The sequence below is a fragment of the Phoca vitulina genome, unplaced genomic scaffold, assembly GCF_004348235.1.
Source record: "Phoca vitulina isolate PV1807 unplaced genomic scaffold, GSC_HSeal_1.0 scaffold43, whole genome shotgun sequence".
Lineage (NCBI taxonomy): Eukaryota > Metazoa > Chordata > Mammalia > Carnivora > Phocidae > Phoca > Phoca vitulina.
The window spans coordinates 2,678,589-2,696,397 of record NW_022589746.1 but is presented as its reverse complement, the minus strand read 5'-3'; the positions used below and the strand labels follow the sequence as shown (position 1 = coordinate 2,696,397).

The following is a 17,809-nucleotide window of genomic DNA, read 5'->3' as shown; positions in this document are numbered from 1 at the left end:
AAAACAAACTGAGGGTTCTAGAGGGGAGGGGGGTGGGAGGATGGGTTAGCCTGGTGATGGGTATTGAGGAGGGCACGTTCTGCATGGAGCACTGGGTGTTATGCACAAACAATGAATCATGGAACACTATATCTAAAACTAATGATGTAATGTATGGGGATTAACATAACAATAAAAAAATTTAAAAAAATAAAAAATATTAAAAAAATAAAAATAAAAATGAAGTACCGGACCTGACTGTACTTGGATGTTTGCATTTCCTTAAATCTTATTCTAAACCAAATTTTCTTAACCTGAGATCCAAAGACCCACCCCCCCAAAAAAAGCCAAAGACCCCCCCCGCAGAGTGAATGGATGAGCCTCAGAAGGCCCGTGAGTCTCTTGAAACCACATGCAGTCCTTTACATGGTTGTATATACGTGGTTGGTGATGGAAGGAATCTATAGCTCTCATCAGATTCTCAAAGAAATAGGGATCCCCAAAAGGCACATATTTGTGTTATTCATTAGTACTGAAAATTTCCCATGTCAATACAACTATTTCATTTCTACAGGAAAAGTACCATTCATTGGAAAGTATCCTATTTCCTCCTTGACTCAGAGAAGAGCCCCTGGCCTGTGAGAAACTTTTTTTTTGTCCCAGCTCTGTCCTGGCTCCGGACTGTGGGAGCTTTAGCCCCGCACCGTGGTCCCCTGGTGGCCGCTAAGAGAACTGCAGCCACAGTCCCTGGTTTAGGGGGAACCCATGAGTCCAGATGATTCTGTTGATGACAGGCTAGATGGGCAGTTGGCACATTGAAAGACAACTTTCTAAAGATTATTACTAACTATATAATTCTGTTCATATGCATTAGAAAAAATTTAAGAAGTTGATTTTGAGTCATTATTTTCTAATTGCATTAATAATAGGACAGGTAGATTTGGCAAAGAAAAGCCACAATTATACATAAATCACTGAGGTTTGGAAAATAGCTATCTAATTCAACCCTCTCATTTTCTGATGAAGAAAGTGAAGTGTGAAGAAATTAGGAACCTATGCCAGGTCATATAGAGCTCGTTAGTAGAAAAGATGGGACCAGAACTTGGGCCTCCTGACCTATAAGCCATGGTTCTATCAAGATACTATAAAAGTTCTTGCTGGAGGTGTCAGAAAAAAGGCTGCAGGAGCATTTTCTCTAGGGCAACTGAACCACATTAGAGTGAAGATTCTCTTTCTCTCTCTCTCTCAATAGATATTCATATATATCTTTGTGAACCTATATATAGATACATCCATGTATGATCATATTCATTCATTCAATGAATATTTATGGAATACCTATTTGGGATCAGCCACTGTTCTGGTCTCCAGGAAGGAATAAAAAGATAAATACAAACACAGTCTTGTCCTTGAGCTCACAGTCTGAAGAATAGACCGATAATCAAGGACACACGTTTATTTATTTAAGACCCAAGGCAGGGGTGAGGTAATTGAAGGTGCTCCAGTAATTCGAGGGGGAGATGGTGTGACCTCAGGACAAGGCTTCACAAGGATGGTAGCTGAGCTGAGTCTTGAAGAATGAGCAAGAGGTGGTCACAGTGGAGCACGTACAAGATCATAGAATTCAGAAACATTCACAGCATGTAGGTGACTTCTAATGCTTCAGTGTGTGTGGACTGCAGGTTTTGGTGACGGCTAGTCAAATTCTGGGCTACTGAGAAGCAGGGCAGAAGCTGGACTGGAAAAGCTTTGAATGTCATGCTGAGTAATCAGCACGGATCTTATCCTGAAGATGCTGAGAGCCACTGGACATGACACAATATTTCCATCTGTGGCACTGTGGAGGGTGAGTGACAGGGAATAATACTGGAATCAGGAACACCAGCAAGGAGACCACTGCAATAATCCAGGTTTAGAAACTCTGAGGGGCACCTGGGTGGCTCAGTTGGCTGAGCATCTGACTTGTGATTTCAGCTCAGGTCATGATCCCAGGGTTGTAAGATCGAGCCCCACGTTGGGCTCCATGCTGAGCATGGAGCCTGCTTAAGATTCTCTCTCCCTCTGCCCCTTCCCCAACACTTGTGCCTGTGCCACACTCTCTCTAAAAAAAAAAAAAAAAAAAAAAAAAAGAAAGAAACTCTGAGTGACATGAGTGAGCAAAGTGAGTGGGAATGAGATAAGTTTAGACAGTAGGATCAACAATGAAATTGGAAGCAAAGCAAAAGGAGGGGCCACGTATGTCTCAGAGTTCCTACCTGGATGACTGGGTCAATGACAAAGTCACTGAGATCAGGGATATAGGAGAAGGGGTTGACTGGGGAGAAGGACAGTAAATCTAATAAATAGTTTTAAGATAAATTTAGTAAAGGCAAGGATAAAAATATAGCAAATTTTTAGGATAAAATAACGATAAAGAGATAGTAAACTCAGTCAAAGTCAGGGAGATGTTCAATAAAAGCCGAATGGTAGACTGGAACTCTGGATAGGGATCAGGGCTAGGGACATAAATTTGAGGAAAATCAGTATGTTAATGGTACCCGAAACATGCGTGTATTTGAGATTACCCAGAAAGAGAATATATAAAGTGAGAAGACAGGATAGGGTAGAACAGAAGACAGAGGAACATCCATATCAATATCAAGGAGATGGGGAGAGGAAAAGGAGCTCACACGCGGTTGAGAAGAACGGCCAGCAAGGTAGCAAGAAGACCAGGAAAGGGTGAGTCATGAAAGCCTAGGGGGGGAGAGAGTCTTAGGAACGAATTTGATTGATTAAAAATTCCAGGCCATGCAATGATACAGAGAAAAATAAGAATTGAAAAATGCCCTTTAAATCTAACAGAAAATCATTGCTGACTGCAAGCAGTGAGAGAGATAGAAATCAGATGACAGATAAAAATCAGGTCAGAAATCAGATCATAGAGGTCAGATCCCATTCAACCCAAAAGCGAATGAGAACTAAAAGCACAGTGTGCAGGTAACCCCTTGAGGAAAAGGATAGGGGATAACAGTTAACAAGGTAAGCCGACAGCTTATATTAGCTTAATAAATGGTTAATAAAGGCCTACACTTTTATGGGGAACATATTAAATTGAACTCTATGAAACTGCCATCTTTATAAGTCACAGAGAGAAAGAATGTCAGATGGTGTAACCTAACTGAGTGAGAATGGGTGATACCGTGTTCATCGTGTTCCATAAGAAACTCAGCCAAGATCATAACTAAAGCGTCGATCTCCATTCAAATCACATGCAGGCTAAAGAGACAATCATTGAAAAGCCTTTGCCAGCTCAGGCTTAGGCAGCTCAGCGAGCTAGTTCCAAGTCAGGACCCACGCCAGACCACCAGCCCTGTGTCCGGGCTCAGCACCCATCTGCTGGGGGTTCTGCATGAGCCCCTTAACCTTTCCTGGGCCAAGTACAAATATAAATACAGATGACAATGCTGTTGATCTCCATATAGATACAGATATAAAATAGTTCTACCTCCTAGAATTGTCTTGAGGATTAAAAGTCCATTGCAGGAAGACTAGATAAGCAAAATGTGGTCCATCCTCACGATGAAATAGTAATGAAATGAAATAGTACTCAGCCTTCCAAAGGAAGAAAATTCTGACCCATGGCATGACATGAATGAAACTTGAGGACATTATGTTCAGTGAAATAAGGACAAATATTGTGTGATTCCACTTACATGAGATCCCTAGAAAAGTCAAATTCAGAGAGAAAGTAGAAAGGTGGTGGCCTAGGGCTGGGGGCAGGTTGGGGAGTGGAGAGCTCGTGTTTAGTAAGGACAGGGTCTCAGTTTGAGAAGATGACAAGAGTTCTATAGACGGACGGTGGTGACCGTGGCACAACGATGTGGATGAACTTATGTTTCTGACCTGTACGCTTAAAAATGGTTGAAATGGTAACTTGTATGGTACGTATACTTTCTCACAATAAAAATGAAAAGAAGTAGTTAATTTCTAAAGCACTTGGTAACCGTTACACAAATGTTGTTAAATAAATAGACACACAATACATTGGCAGATGCTAACAATGACCCAAGACAGGAGGGAAGGACAAGAAAGAACCTCAAAGAACAAAAGAAAGAAAGAATCCAGTAGAAAGTCACATTGGGAAGGACCCCATGCGAGAAAGGGAGAGGAAATGAGGTGATACCTCAATGTCAGATGAAAAAATGAATAGAAACAGGGAGGTGCAATCCAACTGCTCTTTAAGAAGCCCAGTAAAATTCACTCAACAAATATTTATAAGGAAGCCCATGCCAGGGGCCAGGCACTCGGCTATGTGCCACCAGCAAACTGCAGGGCGAGAATATGAGAAAATAATTGGCATCATTGTTAAGACAGGCTGTAGGGAGGCACCAAGATAGACTGAATGAACGATGCCATGTACACTTAATAGAAATGAGCCAGACGATCAATCTTGTGATTATTGGGGCTCACTGGAAGTTGGAAATAAAATATAATTGCTGTAGCCATGTTTATACCTAAGTAGAAGCAGGCCTGAACTGTGATTAGGCTGATAGCATGTGTCACAAACATGTTCCCTTGCAAGCCTTTATCTGGAAGAGAGGCAACAAGCAGGTGGATGGCAGCAGTGGTCCTCAGACTTTTCAGACATGCCAGCGCCTGGGATCCACCCCCAGAGAGCCTGACTTGGTCGGTGTGGCCGGAAGCTGGACATTTAAAAACGCTCCAGGTGATTCAAACATGCAGCCAGGATTGAGAGCCACTGCATTAGAAAGAGCAGTTGCACCCTACATACCACCAATCCCGGGGGACCCCTGGGTAGCAGAAATAGCAAAAGTTGATCAGCTGGAAGTGCAGGTCAGGAGGAGGATGTGTTTTCAGCCTTCAGTAGAGAGGACCACCTGTGGATCTTACAGGCTTACCAAGCGGCTCCTGACAAGAGCAAATCCACCCCACCACCGGAGAGGGTTGGCTTCCCAGGGGAAGCTTAGCACCCAGACCCTTGGGGAGGGTCTCTCCCTGTCAATGAGCAGAAATGGCTTCTTACGGGAGCATGACCTACACCAGTCGCTCACTCTGGAAGGAACCCCCCACCCCACCTGCCCAACCAACCAAAGGGTGCTTCCCAGGAAAAAGCAGCTGAGGGTCTCCCTAGCTAAGCCACTCCCCGCTCTTCACCATGTGGGAGCCAGGAGAGGAAGGTGGGGGCGATCCCAAGTACTCACGGCTGAGCGGCCCTGAGGCACATGGCAGCTTGGGCCTGTGCGTGCAGGTGGCCCAGGAGGCCGCAGAGGGCCGGCTGCCTGGAAGGAAGCTGGAAGTGCAGGCTGCTCTTCTCTTTCTCCAGTTCTTCCAATCTGTGTCCCAGCGCCTCAGCTGGAAACCCAAAACGTGAGAGGGAGGAGTCAAGGACCGTGAAACTCAAAATAGGGAACCCAGCATCCCAGAGCCCCACCCCCAGCCAGCGTCCATCTTAATGACCTAACGCAACAGCCCCTGCATTCATGGCCAGCACCTTCATCTCAAGTGCCCAAGCTTGGACTTTAAGGACATTTCCTTAGAAACTGCCCATCATGATAGAACCAGTTATAATCATTAAAGTCATAAAAGCGATGTTCCAATTCTATGTTACAGATGACCATATATCCACCTCTGTTATAAAGTAGGGGTCTTATTATTTTTTTAATGACCTTAAGTTTCCCTAGGACAAGGTACAAATACAGAATCACTGTAAAACAATTTTTCTCTAAAAAAGTAAACTTTGGAAATTAGAATCCCCTCAAATAAGAACTTACCTTCATAACCAAACACCTAAAGAATGGGGAAGTCTCCCATAAAGCCATTTTTGCAGAAATATAAGGACTGGGTTTAAAAATACCAACCATCAGATCTTCCCTCCTGCTGGTCTGTGCCAGGCGAGGGGGCAGAAACTTCGATGGGCTCCACCCTTGGATAGTAGATGGGCCCTGGGGCCACCCAGGGCCCCAGGCAGCCACCCTGGCCATGAGCACCTACTGCTTACCCTGGCATGCAATGCAAATGTCATCCTCTGTGTGCGCCGTGGTTAGAAAATGTTTGTATGTTTCCCTGCCCTACAGGCCATTTTCCAAGTAAACCATGGTGACTAACATAACATAATAAAAAAAAAATGGTATAAAAAATATATATATAAGACCCAATTTTAAATTAAAACACTGTTTCCAACAAGCTTGTGTTTTTTTTAAGATTTATTTATTTATTTGAGAGGGAGAGAGGGCACATGAGAGAAGGGGGAGAGCAGAGGGAGAGAGAAAGAGAGAGAATCTCAAGCAGACTCCCTGCTGAATGCAGAGCCGGACACAGGGCTCGATCTCAGGACCCCAAGATCATGCCCTGAGCCAAAATCAAGAGTCAGATGCTTAACCGCCTGAGCCACCAGGCGCCCCAAGAAGCTTGTTATTTTTAAAACGCTTTGGACAAAATTTTTTTTTGTATACCAGCAGAGGTCAACGCTAATCACAGCACACCCCTCGACACGACACTGGTCTCCTGCTGGCCCCCTCCCAAGACACGCACCTGGGTGGAGGAAAGGCAGGCCTCAGGTGTGGTGGGCAGCAAACATCCTCTCCATTAACTTGCCATATTCATTGGGACCAACAGCCAGGAATTGCCCAGAGAATTTGCCAAGGATTCATTCTAACGGCACCAGAAAGGCTATTTACTGACTTCAAGACCAAGTCACAGGTAACGGCCAAGGGCTCTCAATCTGAGCCACCTTCTTCAAAGCGACGGCTGGTGCTAATCCAGACACCATACCTACAACACACAGTGCAGTCTGGCCTGGCAGTTCTTCCAGAATAATGCCAAAACACACCTATTCCCTAACACCGGGCTTCAAACATTTTTTTAAAAATTTTTATTTTGGGCGCCTGGGTGGCTCAGTTGGTTAAGCAACTGCCTTCGGCTCAGGTCATGATCCTGGAGTCCCGGGATCGAGTCCCGCATCGGGCTCCCTGCTCGGCAGGGAGTCTGCTTCTCCCTCTGACCCTCCTCCCTCTCATGCTCTCTGTCTCTCATTCTCTCTCTCTCAAATAAATAAATAAAATCTTTAAAAAAAAATAAAATAAAATAAAATAAAAAATTTTTATTTTATTTCATTTTAATTATTTTTTTTAATTTTAATTAATCAATTAATTTTATTACTTGGTTATTTATTTAATCTGTGCTATATAAAATCAAAACTGCCGTGAAAAGCAGTAAGTTTCTTATGTTACGTGCTTTAGAATAACATCTTCGTGCTGTCGTAACGTGGTGGTGAAGCTGTGTCGAAACACTATTATGCAGGGATGAGGACAAAGCTCGCGTCTACAGCTCTGCCCTGCCGTTCCTAGCTGACCTTCCAGCTACTTAACCTTCCTACATTTCAGTTTGCTAATCTGTGGATTCAGGGCTAATAATAATATCTACGTCCCAAGGTTTCCTGAGGATTAAATGAGATCATCTAAGGCAAAGCATTTAGTGCCGGGCCCACACCTAGCACGTGTCCAAAGGGTTGGCTATTGTCAGCAGTACCATGAAGTCGTGGCCTTGGAACGTTGGCAAGGCCGCTAGACACCAGCCTGGCCTCCCTCTGCCCCCAGCCGGATTCTCCCACTGCCCGGTGAAAAGCCCTCGGACACTGCAAGTCCATCAAGCCAAACCAAACCCCGGAAATGGTAAATTGGCTGCCAAACACCACACTCACAATGAGTTTCAAAGGCAAATATAAATTATCCCAGTAAATATTTGTGACTCGCTGTGCTCTGCATTGCCATTCACCTTCGAAAGGGTGACATCAAAAGTTATTCCCATTTTATGACTGGAAAGGTGCACCAGGACAGTCACCACGCATTCAAGAGCTTATTGTCCCCAATCTCTAAATGGCTTCCTACCCCAGCTTCTCAAATGGCTATCAGCTACCTGGGGTTCCACCTCACATGCTGGCATCACCTCTGCCCAGCATGAGGGTGCATTTTACTGGTTCCCCCAAAGTCTACCCCTATTCACTAATTCGATATTGCAGGCAGAGGGAGCTCCCAGCCAGGGCAAAGGCCCTGAGGCAGCAAGCAAAGGGGAGAGGGGGCTGGGGTAGGCTTGATCATCACTAAGGACCGTCTGTTGACCTGGAGGGAGAAAGGAGCCCCTGGAGGGTTTTGAGCAGTGGAGTGACACAACGGACTCTTGTTTAACAGGATAAGCCACAGATGGGACACCAGGAATGGAAGAAGACAGAAGTCCGAGTGACCCAGTGTTTGTGGCCCAAACAACCAGGACGAGGTGACTGTGAGCTGAGCTGGGAAATCTGCTGTTCCTTCTGCCAGAAACACCCTTTCCCACAGCGGCCCGGGCAAGCCCTGTTCCCCACTCAGATCTCAGCACCCTCAGGAGGGCTCCCTGGTCTCCATGCCGCCTCAGCACACCCAGACTTCTACCCGCATGAGAGCCTCACACTTGCCTCCCCTCATGCAGGGCCTCCCATGTCCATGAGAGAAGGACCGTGTCACCATGCTTGTCACTGTGCAAACCACATGGGGCCGCTGCCTGGCTCAGAGTGAGCACACACCAAAAAGTGTCCGGCTAAACTCAAGTTACGTCCCCTCATGGTATTTCTTTTTGGGTGAGTTTTCTTGAGCCACTTTACATCGTTTTCATCAGCCACTAAATAAGCATAAAGATGAAAAACTCGGGGCACCCAGGTGGCTCAGTCGTTAAGCGTCTGCCTTCGGCTCAGGTCATGATCCCAGGGTCCTGGGATCGAGCCCCGCATCGGGCTCCCTGCTCAGCGGGGAGCCTGCTTCTCCCTCTCCCACTCCCCCTGCTTGTGTTCCCTCTTTCGCTGTGTCTCTCTCTGTCAAATAAATAAAATCTTAAAAAAAAAAAAAAAAAAAGGATGAAAAACTCATCACGTCTAAAATGAAATCCACCAACTACCTTGCAAGATTTTACTCTACCTGCCTCAGGCCCTGAGCAGGTCCCCGCCGGCCAGGCCTACAGCTTTGGGTTCTTGGACCCATCGCCTCCCGTGCCTCCACATCCTGCTGGCGTCTGCCACACTCCTGCCTCCTTCCCCATTTCCACTGCTTCCAGCCAGGCCACATCACCCTCACTTCTGCAGGACCAGTCACCTCCCTGCCTAAAAACCCACGTTCCTCCAGGGGCCAGCAGAGCACCCTGTCTGGCGCTCAGCCGTGTACAAGCCAACGAATGAGTGAATGGACCAAGGAATGCAGAGACACTGGCTGTGTCCCCGAAACCATGCCGAGCACGTCTTGGTCGGCTCAGGCTGCTGGAACAGAGTACCATAGGCTGGGCGCTTACCCGATAAACATTTATTTCTCACAGTATGGGGGCTGGAAGGCTGAGATCACAGAGCCAGCATGGCCGCGTTCTGGGGAGAGCCCGCCTTCAGGTGGCAGATGGCCAACTTCTTGCTAGGTCCTCATGGGACACATAGAGGGTGAGCTGGCCTCTTCTTATAAGGGCATGAATCCCGCTCATGGCAGCTCCACTCTCATGACCTAATCACGTGGCCACCTCCTAACACCATCCCATTGGGATTAGGCTTCAACATATGGATTTGGGGGGGCACAAACATTCAGTCCATGCACGCCTCAAAGGGAGAAGGGAGAAGCTTCAGCCAGAGTGGCCCACTTTCTCCATTAATATGGGTGGTGTGGAAAAATGTTTCCTCTGGGGGAAAGGAGTGTTTGGAAATGTTTGAAAATAGTATTTTTCACCTCCTAAATGCCATGCTTATTTATTATTTCATGTATTCACTCAATTAACAAACACTTGTGATAACTCAATATTGCTAGGCTGTAGGGCTACAAAGATGAACAAGACACACTCCTGGTTCTTAAGGAACTCAGTGACTGGGGACAGGGGTGAAAACTACAAACAGGTCTTTTCTTATCTTCCTGTGCAGAAAAGGTGGCAGGAACCTGCCCCACTGGTAGAAGGGGGCCATAAAGGAGCACAAAGGTGGTGTGCCCACCAGCACCCAGGGTGCAGGGGGCCAAGGGGCCTCGGGAAGCCACAAAGAGGCAGGCAGTGGTATGCTTGGTAGGGTGCCCAGCAGTACCTGAGGACAAGGGACACTGAAGGGAAAGGGGGAGCGGGGGGGAGACCACCAGGAGCACAGGACATAGGTTACACTAAGAAATAAATAAACTGATGAAACAAGTAAGTAAATATATGGAGGATGGAGAGAGCCAGGTTCTTAGCACTGGAGAATATACTTACAATGATGGAAAGGAGTTAAGGGCAGAAAGCACTAGGTACGTTGTATTGGAATTGGAAGTACTCGTATGATCTAATGGTTTTTAATACAGATACTCACAGATAGAGATGGAAAGAGTTATAGATGTGTGTGTGTGTTTGCAGTTACATATATTTTCTGTCTTTACCCACCAAGAAAGCCTAGAAGCAATGATCCCCAGTAGCAACAAGCATACTGAGCACACAGATCCTGATTTCCAAACACCAAGCGCACAGATCTGATTTCCAAACACCATCCTCTGTGAAAGGAATCAGAGCCCTTTGGAGAAGCAGCTGATTGTAGGCCTGAGGGCCAGACTCTGAATATCTTGTACAGAAAATGAGGACGTGCTCAAGGACTGATGGAGACATGTCCATAGAATACAAGAGTCTATAAAATATAAGGAGCTCCCATAGGCGCAATCTGGGATCATTTGAAAATCAAATAAGTAATACTTTTAATGAAGTATAACCCACTGAATAGAATAGGAACCCATACATCCATGCTAATAAAATGCCAACTAATTAAAAAGAATGGAGGGAGGTGGTAGGGGACGGGTTAAATGGATTATGGGGATTAAAGAAGGCACTTGTGATGAGCACTGGGTGTTGTATGTAAGTGTGCATCACTAAATTCTACTGAAACCAACTGACTAGAATTTAAATAAAAATTTGAAGAAAAAAAAAAGGAATGGAGGTTTGGTGAGGTGCAGTGTAATCTTAGAATATCTCCCCAGAAGATACTAATCAATTTCCAAAGGACAAATGGTAATTTTGTGGTGGAGAGACTGGGAAAGCACCAACACAACCAGATGGTCAAGGCTACCTTCAGCAGTGGTAGCATGACAGGTCTACCTTGTGTGACACCGAGCAAGATACACCAAGAGGTACACAGTTTCATTTCCATGACATTCTTGTCAGGGCTGCATGACCTGAAGCTCATCATGAGGAGACATCAGTGGACCCAGGTTGAAGGTCATCTGACAAAATGGAAGGTCTGCACTCCTTACAACTTCCAAGGACAGAAAAGACTTGAGTGTTGAGAATCATTCCAAATAGGAGGAGACTAAAGAGGCATAACTGCATGCAATGTGTGAACCTTTCCTGAACCAGAAAGAAGAAAGGAACAATGGTAGCATCGTTGGTGAAATGCGCATGGGGTCTGTAGACAGGATAAGAGCAGTGTGTTAGTGTTGCCCGTCAGTGGCCTATGGTTGTCCTTGTTTGGGGAAATAGCCAAGCGGGTATGTAGGGCTGATAGGCATCACGTCTGCAGCTTACTCTCAGCGGTTAGAAAGAGGAGAGTGACAATGACTATGTAGTATCCAGTTGGGGAATCAGAGCGAGGGAGATATTGGACTTCTTTGTACCAGACTCACAACTTTTCTGTAAGTGGAAAATTATTTTATTATTTTTAAATTTGTATTTTTAATAATAATTTTTCAATTTTTTAAATATTTCTTTTTAAATTATTATTTTAAAAATATAGGGGTGCCTGGGTGGCTCAGTCGGTTTGGTATCTGACTCCTGGTTTGGCTTGGGTCATGGTCTCAGGGTCGTGAGATCGAGCCCTGCATCAGGCTCCACACTCAGCAGGGAGTCCTCTTAAGATTCCCTCTCTTCCTCTACTTCTGCCCCTCCCCAGCTCATGTGCTCAGGTCTACCTTGCACAAAGGTAGTGTGGTGCAATTAACAAACACTTGTGATAACTCAATATTGCTAGGCTGTAGGGCTACAAAGATGAACAAGACACACTCCTGGTTCTTAAGGAACTCAGTGACTGGGGACAGGGGTGAAAACTACAAACAGGTCTTTTATTATTTTTTTATTATTTTTTTATTATTTTTAAATTTGTATTTTTAATAATAATTTTTCAATTTTTTAAATATTTCTTTTTAAATTATTATTTAAAAATCAATCTTTATTAAAATATGTATAGATAGATAAATAGATAACCACAGCATTATTAAATGTTGTATTTGTGACTATTACATCCCTTTATTTATATGAATCCTGCTGTGTGTTTAAGAAAATCTCTCCTATCATTCTATCTGGCCCACTGGTTGAGGAAACATAACTCACTTTCCTGGTTTTTTCTTACTTTTAAACCTCTGCAAGCTTTCTGTAGACATTGTTCATCTGATTTCGGTTTGTAGCTCAGGATTTAAAGCCAGAATTGTAGAGAGTGCTGCACACAGCAGGTGCTGAATAAATGCGGTCCAGTGACCACCTGACTGATAGCACAGCAATAATAAAAATTTTGGTGGCATCCTGTAAATACAGCTGAATAGTAAAAACAAACAAACTCAAAGTTAACCACAGAAGACATTATCAAGTGCTAAGCAAAATGATACATTAAATAATAGGTCCTAATTGATACAATGTATTCAATTTATGGATCTAACGTGCCTTACTTGTAGGACCTCTGCAGTAAAAATGCTAAGCATCATCTCATTCCATTTTGGACCAAGTAAATGCATTTTTTGATGCCACTACAACATATTTATTAATTTTTAATTGAGGGTCAGTGTTCATCTGTCTTTCTTAGCATATCAGTACTAAATGCCTGTTACTTTGGGGCTATAATTTGGAAACAGAATGAAAGAAAAGTACTTTCTCCATCTATGAATAAATAAGCAAATAAGCATTCACAGAGCAGCAAGAAATCTTCACACGTAAAGACATCCTGCTAAACAGATTCAATTTCTGCTGCCCTGCTCCGTCTGAGGGATGACAGGATATATGGTGTGAGCCATATTCTTGGCTGTGCGGACATTCTGCATTCTGAGGCTCTTCAAAGCAAAAAAGCAATCAGTGTCTTCGTAAGTCATTTTTCTTTGGCTTTTACATAATGGCCAAGAAATGCTATTCATTGAGAGTCGAATATTCTAATATTTCCACATTACCATACACATCCCGTGCAGATGACCAGCTTACAAAGGATTCGACTGTAATAAAACATATTTCAGACTAACCTGAGCACAACCGAGCCAGTCTTTGACATTTCACGACGCTGGACTTGGTCGGATTCATGATCATAAAAATCAGCCACTGTTGGGGCCCTGAAGATGTCAAGCATAATCACCTTCACGCATCCGTTGCATGCCGCGCACTATGTATACATTATTTCTGTGCCTCAAACCAACTTGTAGAGCAGGAATACAAATGCAGAAACTAAATTGCAGAGAATGGAAGTAAGGTGCCCAAGGCCTCAGAATAAGTGAGCAGCAAAATCAGAATCTGAACTTCGATCTTGTGTGTGCCAAACTCCGGGCTTTTTCTTTTATATTTCCCAGGAGCCATCCTTGAAGCAGTACCTGCTCCTAGAGCTTCCCTAGTCACACAGGGGTCTTGTCTGCCTAGTCAACTGTCTGGGTTCCTGGAGACCAGGGGACCCACAGAGCAGGACCTGAGCCTCATTCATCTCTGCCTTGCCAATATCTGGAGTTCAGTGCTAGGCACACAACAGGTACTGGGTAAATGCTGAGTAAATAAGTGACTGTTTCTACTTAGATGAGGAATAGTGGAGACACAGAAGAACAGCAACCATCTTACGAGCACAGCTATGTACCAAGCACCAACCATTTCATCCTCGCTATAATGTCATGAAGGAGACAGGGTTGTTCCCACTTAGCAGATCAAAAGACTGAGGCTCGTGGAAAGGTCATGAAATTTTTCTAGATTAATCACATAGCTCTGTAGATCCAGAAATAAAGCCAACATCTGCTGACTCCAAAACCTGTGTTCTTAACCATTGTGTCCTTTGGGCCAGATCACATCCTATAGTGTACACCATATCCTGAAATACACACCCGAATGCATGATACGGCTGCAAACGATTTTGTCAACTCATTGGCCGCTTCATCCTCCTCTTTCTCACAGGAAGTTGTCAGTAGCTAAAACAAACGAACACACTGGCAAAAGAAGAAAGGAGCCTCAGATCCAATTTAAGGGACATGGTTAAATAAACAAGTGCCTATCGACTCAGGGAATGGTATGTAGCAAGTCAAAAATCAGTTAGAAAAACTATGGGGAAATACTTTCACATTACAAGAGAAAAACAAGATACAAAATTATATGTAGATATGATCTGTACTTTTACTATTACCAATATGTTTAAAAAAAAAGTTGGGCGGGACTAAGAGTCTTGCCCATCAGTCAGTGTGACTGTGGGTGACTTTCTTTTTTTTTTTTTAAGGATTTATTTATTTATCTGACAGAGAGAGACATAGCGAGAGAGGGAACACAAGCAGGGGGAGTGGGAGAGGGAGAAACAGGCTTCCTGCCAAGCAGGAAGCCCGATGCGGAGCTTGATCCCAGGACCCTGGGATCATGACCTGAGCCAAAGGCAGACGCTTAAAGACTGAGCCACCCAGGCACCCATGTGGGTGACTTTCTTTCAATTTCTTTTCTTACAAAATCAGCTGTAAGATCTTGAGGTATTTATTATTTAGAAAAGTGCTATATTTTTTAAGTAGCCTACGGCTTCCTTATTCTACCCTTTGATTTCTGCATAAAAATAGAGATTTGGTTTCTCAAATTCTTAATGCTAAACTGCTTAAGGTAAGCTTGGTTTCCCTGGGTCATTGATCTTTTCGGTATACACCAAAGAGGATTTCTAGAAATGTTGTATTTTAAGCCAACCAATGTGAGGAAAGAAGACTGAGAAATCACGTTGGCTGTGGGATAAAAGGAAAAGCAAACATTTGGGGGAGATAGAAAAATTTTGGAAGACAAGCAATAATTTAACTGAGGATACTTACCTACTCAGCACTTAGCCTGTCACCTTGTTCTTAATACATACTTGTTGATTTGCTCTGAAATATTTCAGTCAAATATTTGTTTTGAAGCATCTATTCTTCCCCAGCAAGAATTTACCAAGCAAAATAAAGTGTGCGTGATTGATATAACAAAAGTAATGAAAGTTCCAGGTCTGGGGTATGTCATATGATCAGCAAGCTGAGTGTGTGTATAAGTGAGTGTGTATGAGTGTGCACACACTCACTGTCAACAGGCTTGAAAACAAGGCTTAAATTGCAGTATTCACACACATCAGAAAACATACAAAATTCCTCAGGATCATGAGTTTCTGAAAGGATGGCTAGTTACGGATCACTCCAAAATACTCTCTGCCTCAACTCCTAAAACTAAAATCATAGAAAATGTTTCTTTCCTCCATCACCAAATGTCCTAGGGAAATAACTGACCAACTGAATTTTGGTTACTTTTTATAAAGGCTTCATATTTTTAGAACTGGGAACACATTCTCTAAAGTATGCTTCCATAGGTACTGTGGGAAACCAGATCAATGTATACATGTGGTCCATGTTCATTGTTCCCAATCTGGGGTGGCTGACTCTCCACTGGCAATTGTCAGTTGTCTACTTCTTTTTAAGTGCCATAGAACATGCCCCACCATCCGCTCTACCACTTGCAACATTAGTCCCACCACCTCCTCCTCCTCCTCCACCAACAGCAATAACTCCTCCCATCATCTCTACTGATTCTATTAGGAAGAGAGATCCATCCAACTTTCCAGCAGCTTATTAGGAGATAGGAGTTGAAAGCATTTACCCAAGAAGGAAGAACATTCTTGGGATCATTTCCAAATAGCTGCAATGCAGAGAACCCAAAAGAAAGGACAGAAAGGAAAAGCCACTCAGCAGCACAAGGAAAAATGTCAGAAAGGATATACACCAAAACAATAACTGTGGCCATAGCTTGCCATGAGAAGAAAGATGATTTTTCTCCTTTTATTTGTATTTCTGAACTTGCTAAATGTTTTTACAATGATCATGTATTGCTTTAATAATTAGTAAAAAAAAAAAAATCCACTTTTAGAAATAAAAGGCAATCATCAGCTAATACATTGAGGCTAAAGCAAGTAGGGTTCCTACCTGGAGTCAACTGGCATGAATTATGAAGTCAGACACTTGTATGTGATTTTTTTTTTTTTCAGCCACATCAAAACGTGTAAACTCTGAAAGAGAAACTCTTACTTAAAATGTAATGGCATGGGACGCCTGGGTGGCTCAGTTGGTTAAGCGTCTGCCTTTGGCTCGGGTCATGATCCCGGGTTCCTGGGATCAAGTCCCGCATTGGGCTCCCTGCTCAGCGGGGAGCCTGCTTCTCCCTCTCCCTCTGCCTGCCACTCCCCTTGCTTGTGCTCTCTCGCTCTCTGACAAATAAATAAATAAAACCTTTTAAATAAATAAATAAAATGTAATGGCAGATCCTCCTGTGTGGAACAATTTTTTATGCCATGTTCTTTACTTGAATTGAATTTAGATATATGATCAGTCATTACCAAAATGGGTTAATCACTTAGGCAATTACTAACTCACTTAGCAATCAGATGCATGGCTGTTAACTGAACCAACCCTGTACACTGAATACTGAAGTTTATTAGATATAGTCTAGTTAAGAGAGAAATAAAAAGAATAATTCTCTTATAGCAGACTGACTATGCCAACAAAGGCAAAGAAAATTTCTGGCAAGCTATAATACAACTTAAAGATCTGGCCAATCATTCTTGGGCCTTTTCCACATCAACCGTAACCTTGTAAAATAACACCACTGAAAATCCAAATGGTCACTTGAGTTTCTCCTTCAAGGGCTCCTTTCTCTTTCTCCATGTTATGTTAAAAGGCCTTGGACCATTTAATAGACTGATGTGCCTCTCAGACATGACAACGTACTACTGGCACGGAGGCTATTTTTAGAAGTCATACAAATGGAAGATTTCAACTGCCTATTCATTATTTCTCTCTCCTGGTTTTGGTTGCACTCAGTTTTCACTATTAAACTGGACATGGCATTCAATTAGTTCCTATGAATAGACTTTTCATGAGTAATTTGCTCCGCTAGTGTTTTCATAAAAGATGAGCTGGACACATTTGTTTGTCAGTGCTCAAAAACCGCAGGCTCTCTTGTCTTGGAATGGTAATCACCACAACCTGCAATCTTTTAAGGCTTAATTGTTTTTTTGTAGAACATCTTTTAACACATTTATCTCTAATGGAATTCAGGACATTAGGAGTTCACTGTTGAGCACCTGCTATCATCATTATTTTTAAAAATATAACCCAAGCCACACTGATGTGTGTACCCTTTCTGCAATGGACAAAGAGAACACACCAGTGTGGTAATGCTCAGCGCCAAGAGGATCGTACTACATTGATCTCTGACAACATGGCAACACAAACAGCTTAAATTCTTTGAGTGGCATAAAGGGATCTAGGTAAAATGGCATATTCTAAAAAAAATTAAGGGGACGCCTGGGTGGCTCAGTCGGTTAAGCAACTGCCTTCGGCTCAGGTCATGATCCTAGAGTCCTGGGATGGAGTCCCGCATCTGGCTCCCTGCTCAGCGGGGAGTCTGCTTCTCCTTCTCCCTCTGCCTGCCTCTCTCTCTCTCTCTGTCAAATGAATAAATAAAATCTTTTAAAAAAATAAAAAAATAAAAAATAAATTAAAAAAACTAAGAAGATTAAATAATATTATGTAATTATATAATAATAATATTATATAATAATATTATATAAATAGCCTGAGCCATTCCAATTAGGATGAAATTCCAA

General features: G+C 43.3%; 1 protein-coding gene across 1 annotated transcript in view; it reads right to left on the bottom strand.

The window, feature by feature from the left end:
- DISC1 (DISC1 scaffold protein) overlaps window positions 1–17,809 on the bottom strand; it is a 351,558-nt gene that overhangs the window by 245,212 nt on the left and 88,537 nt on the right. Inside the window, exon 4 of the mRNA XM_032430420.1 lies at window positions 5,181–5,331. Within this exon, the coding sequence (XP_032286311.1) occupies window positions 5,181–5,331 (151 nt within the window). The remainder of the gene's footprint in view (window positions 1–5,180; window positions 5,332–17,809) is intronic.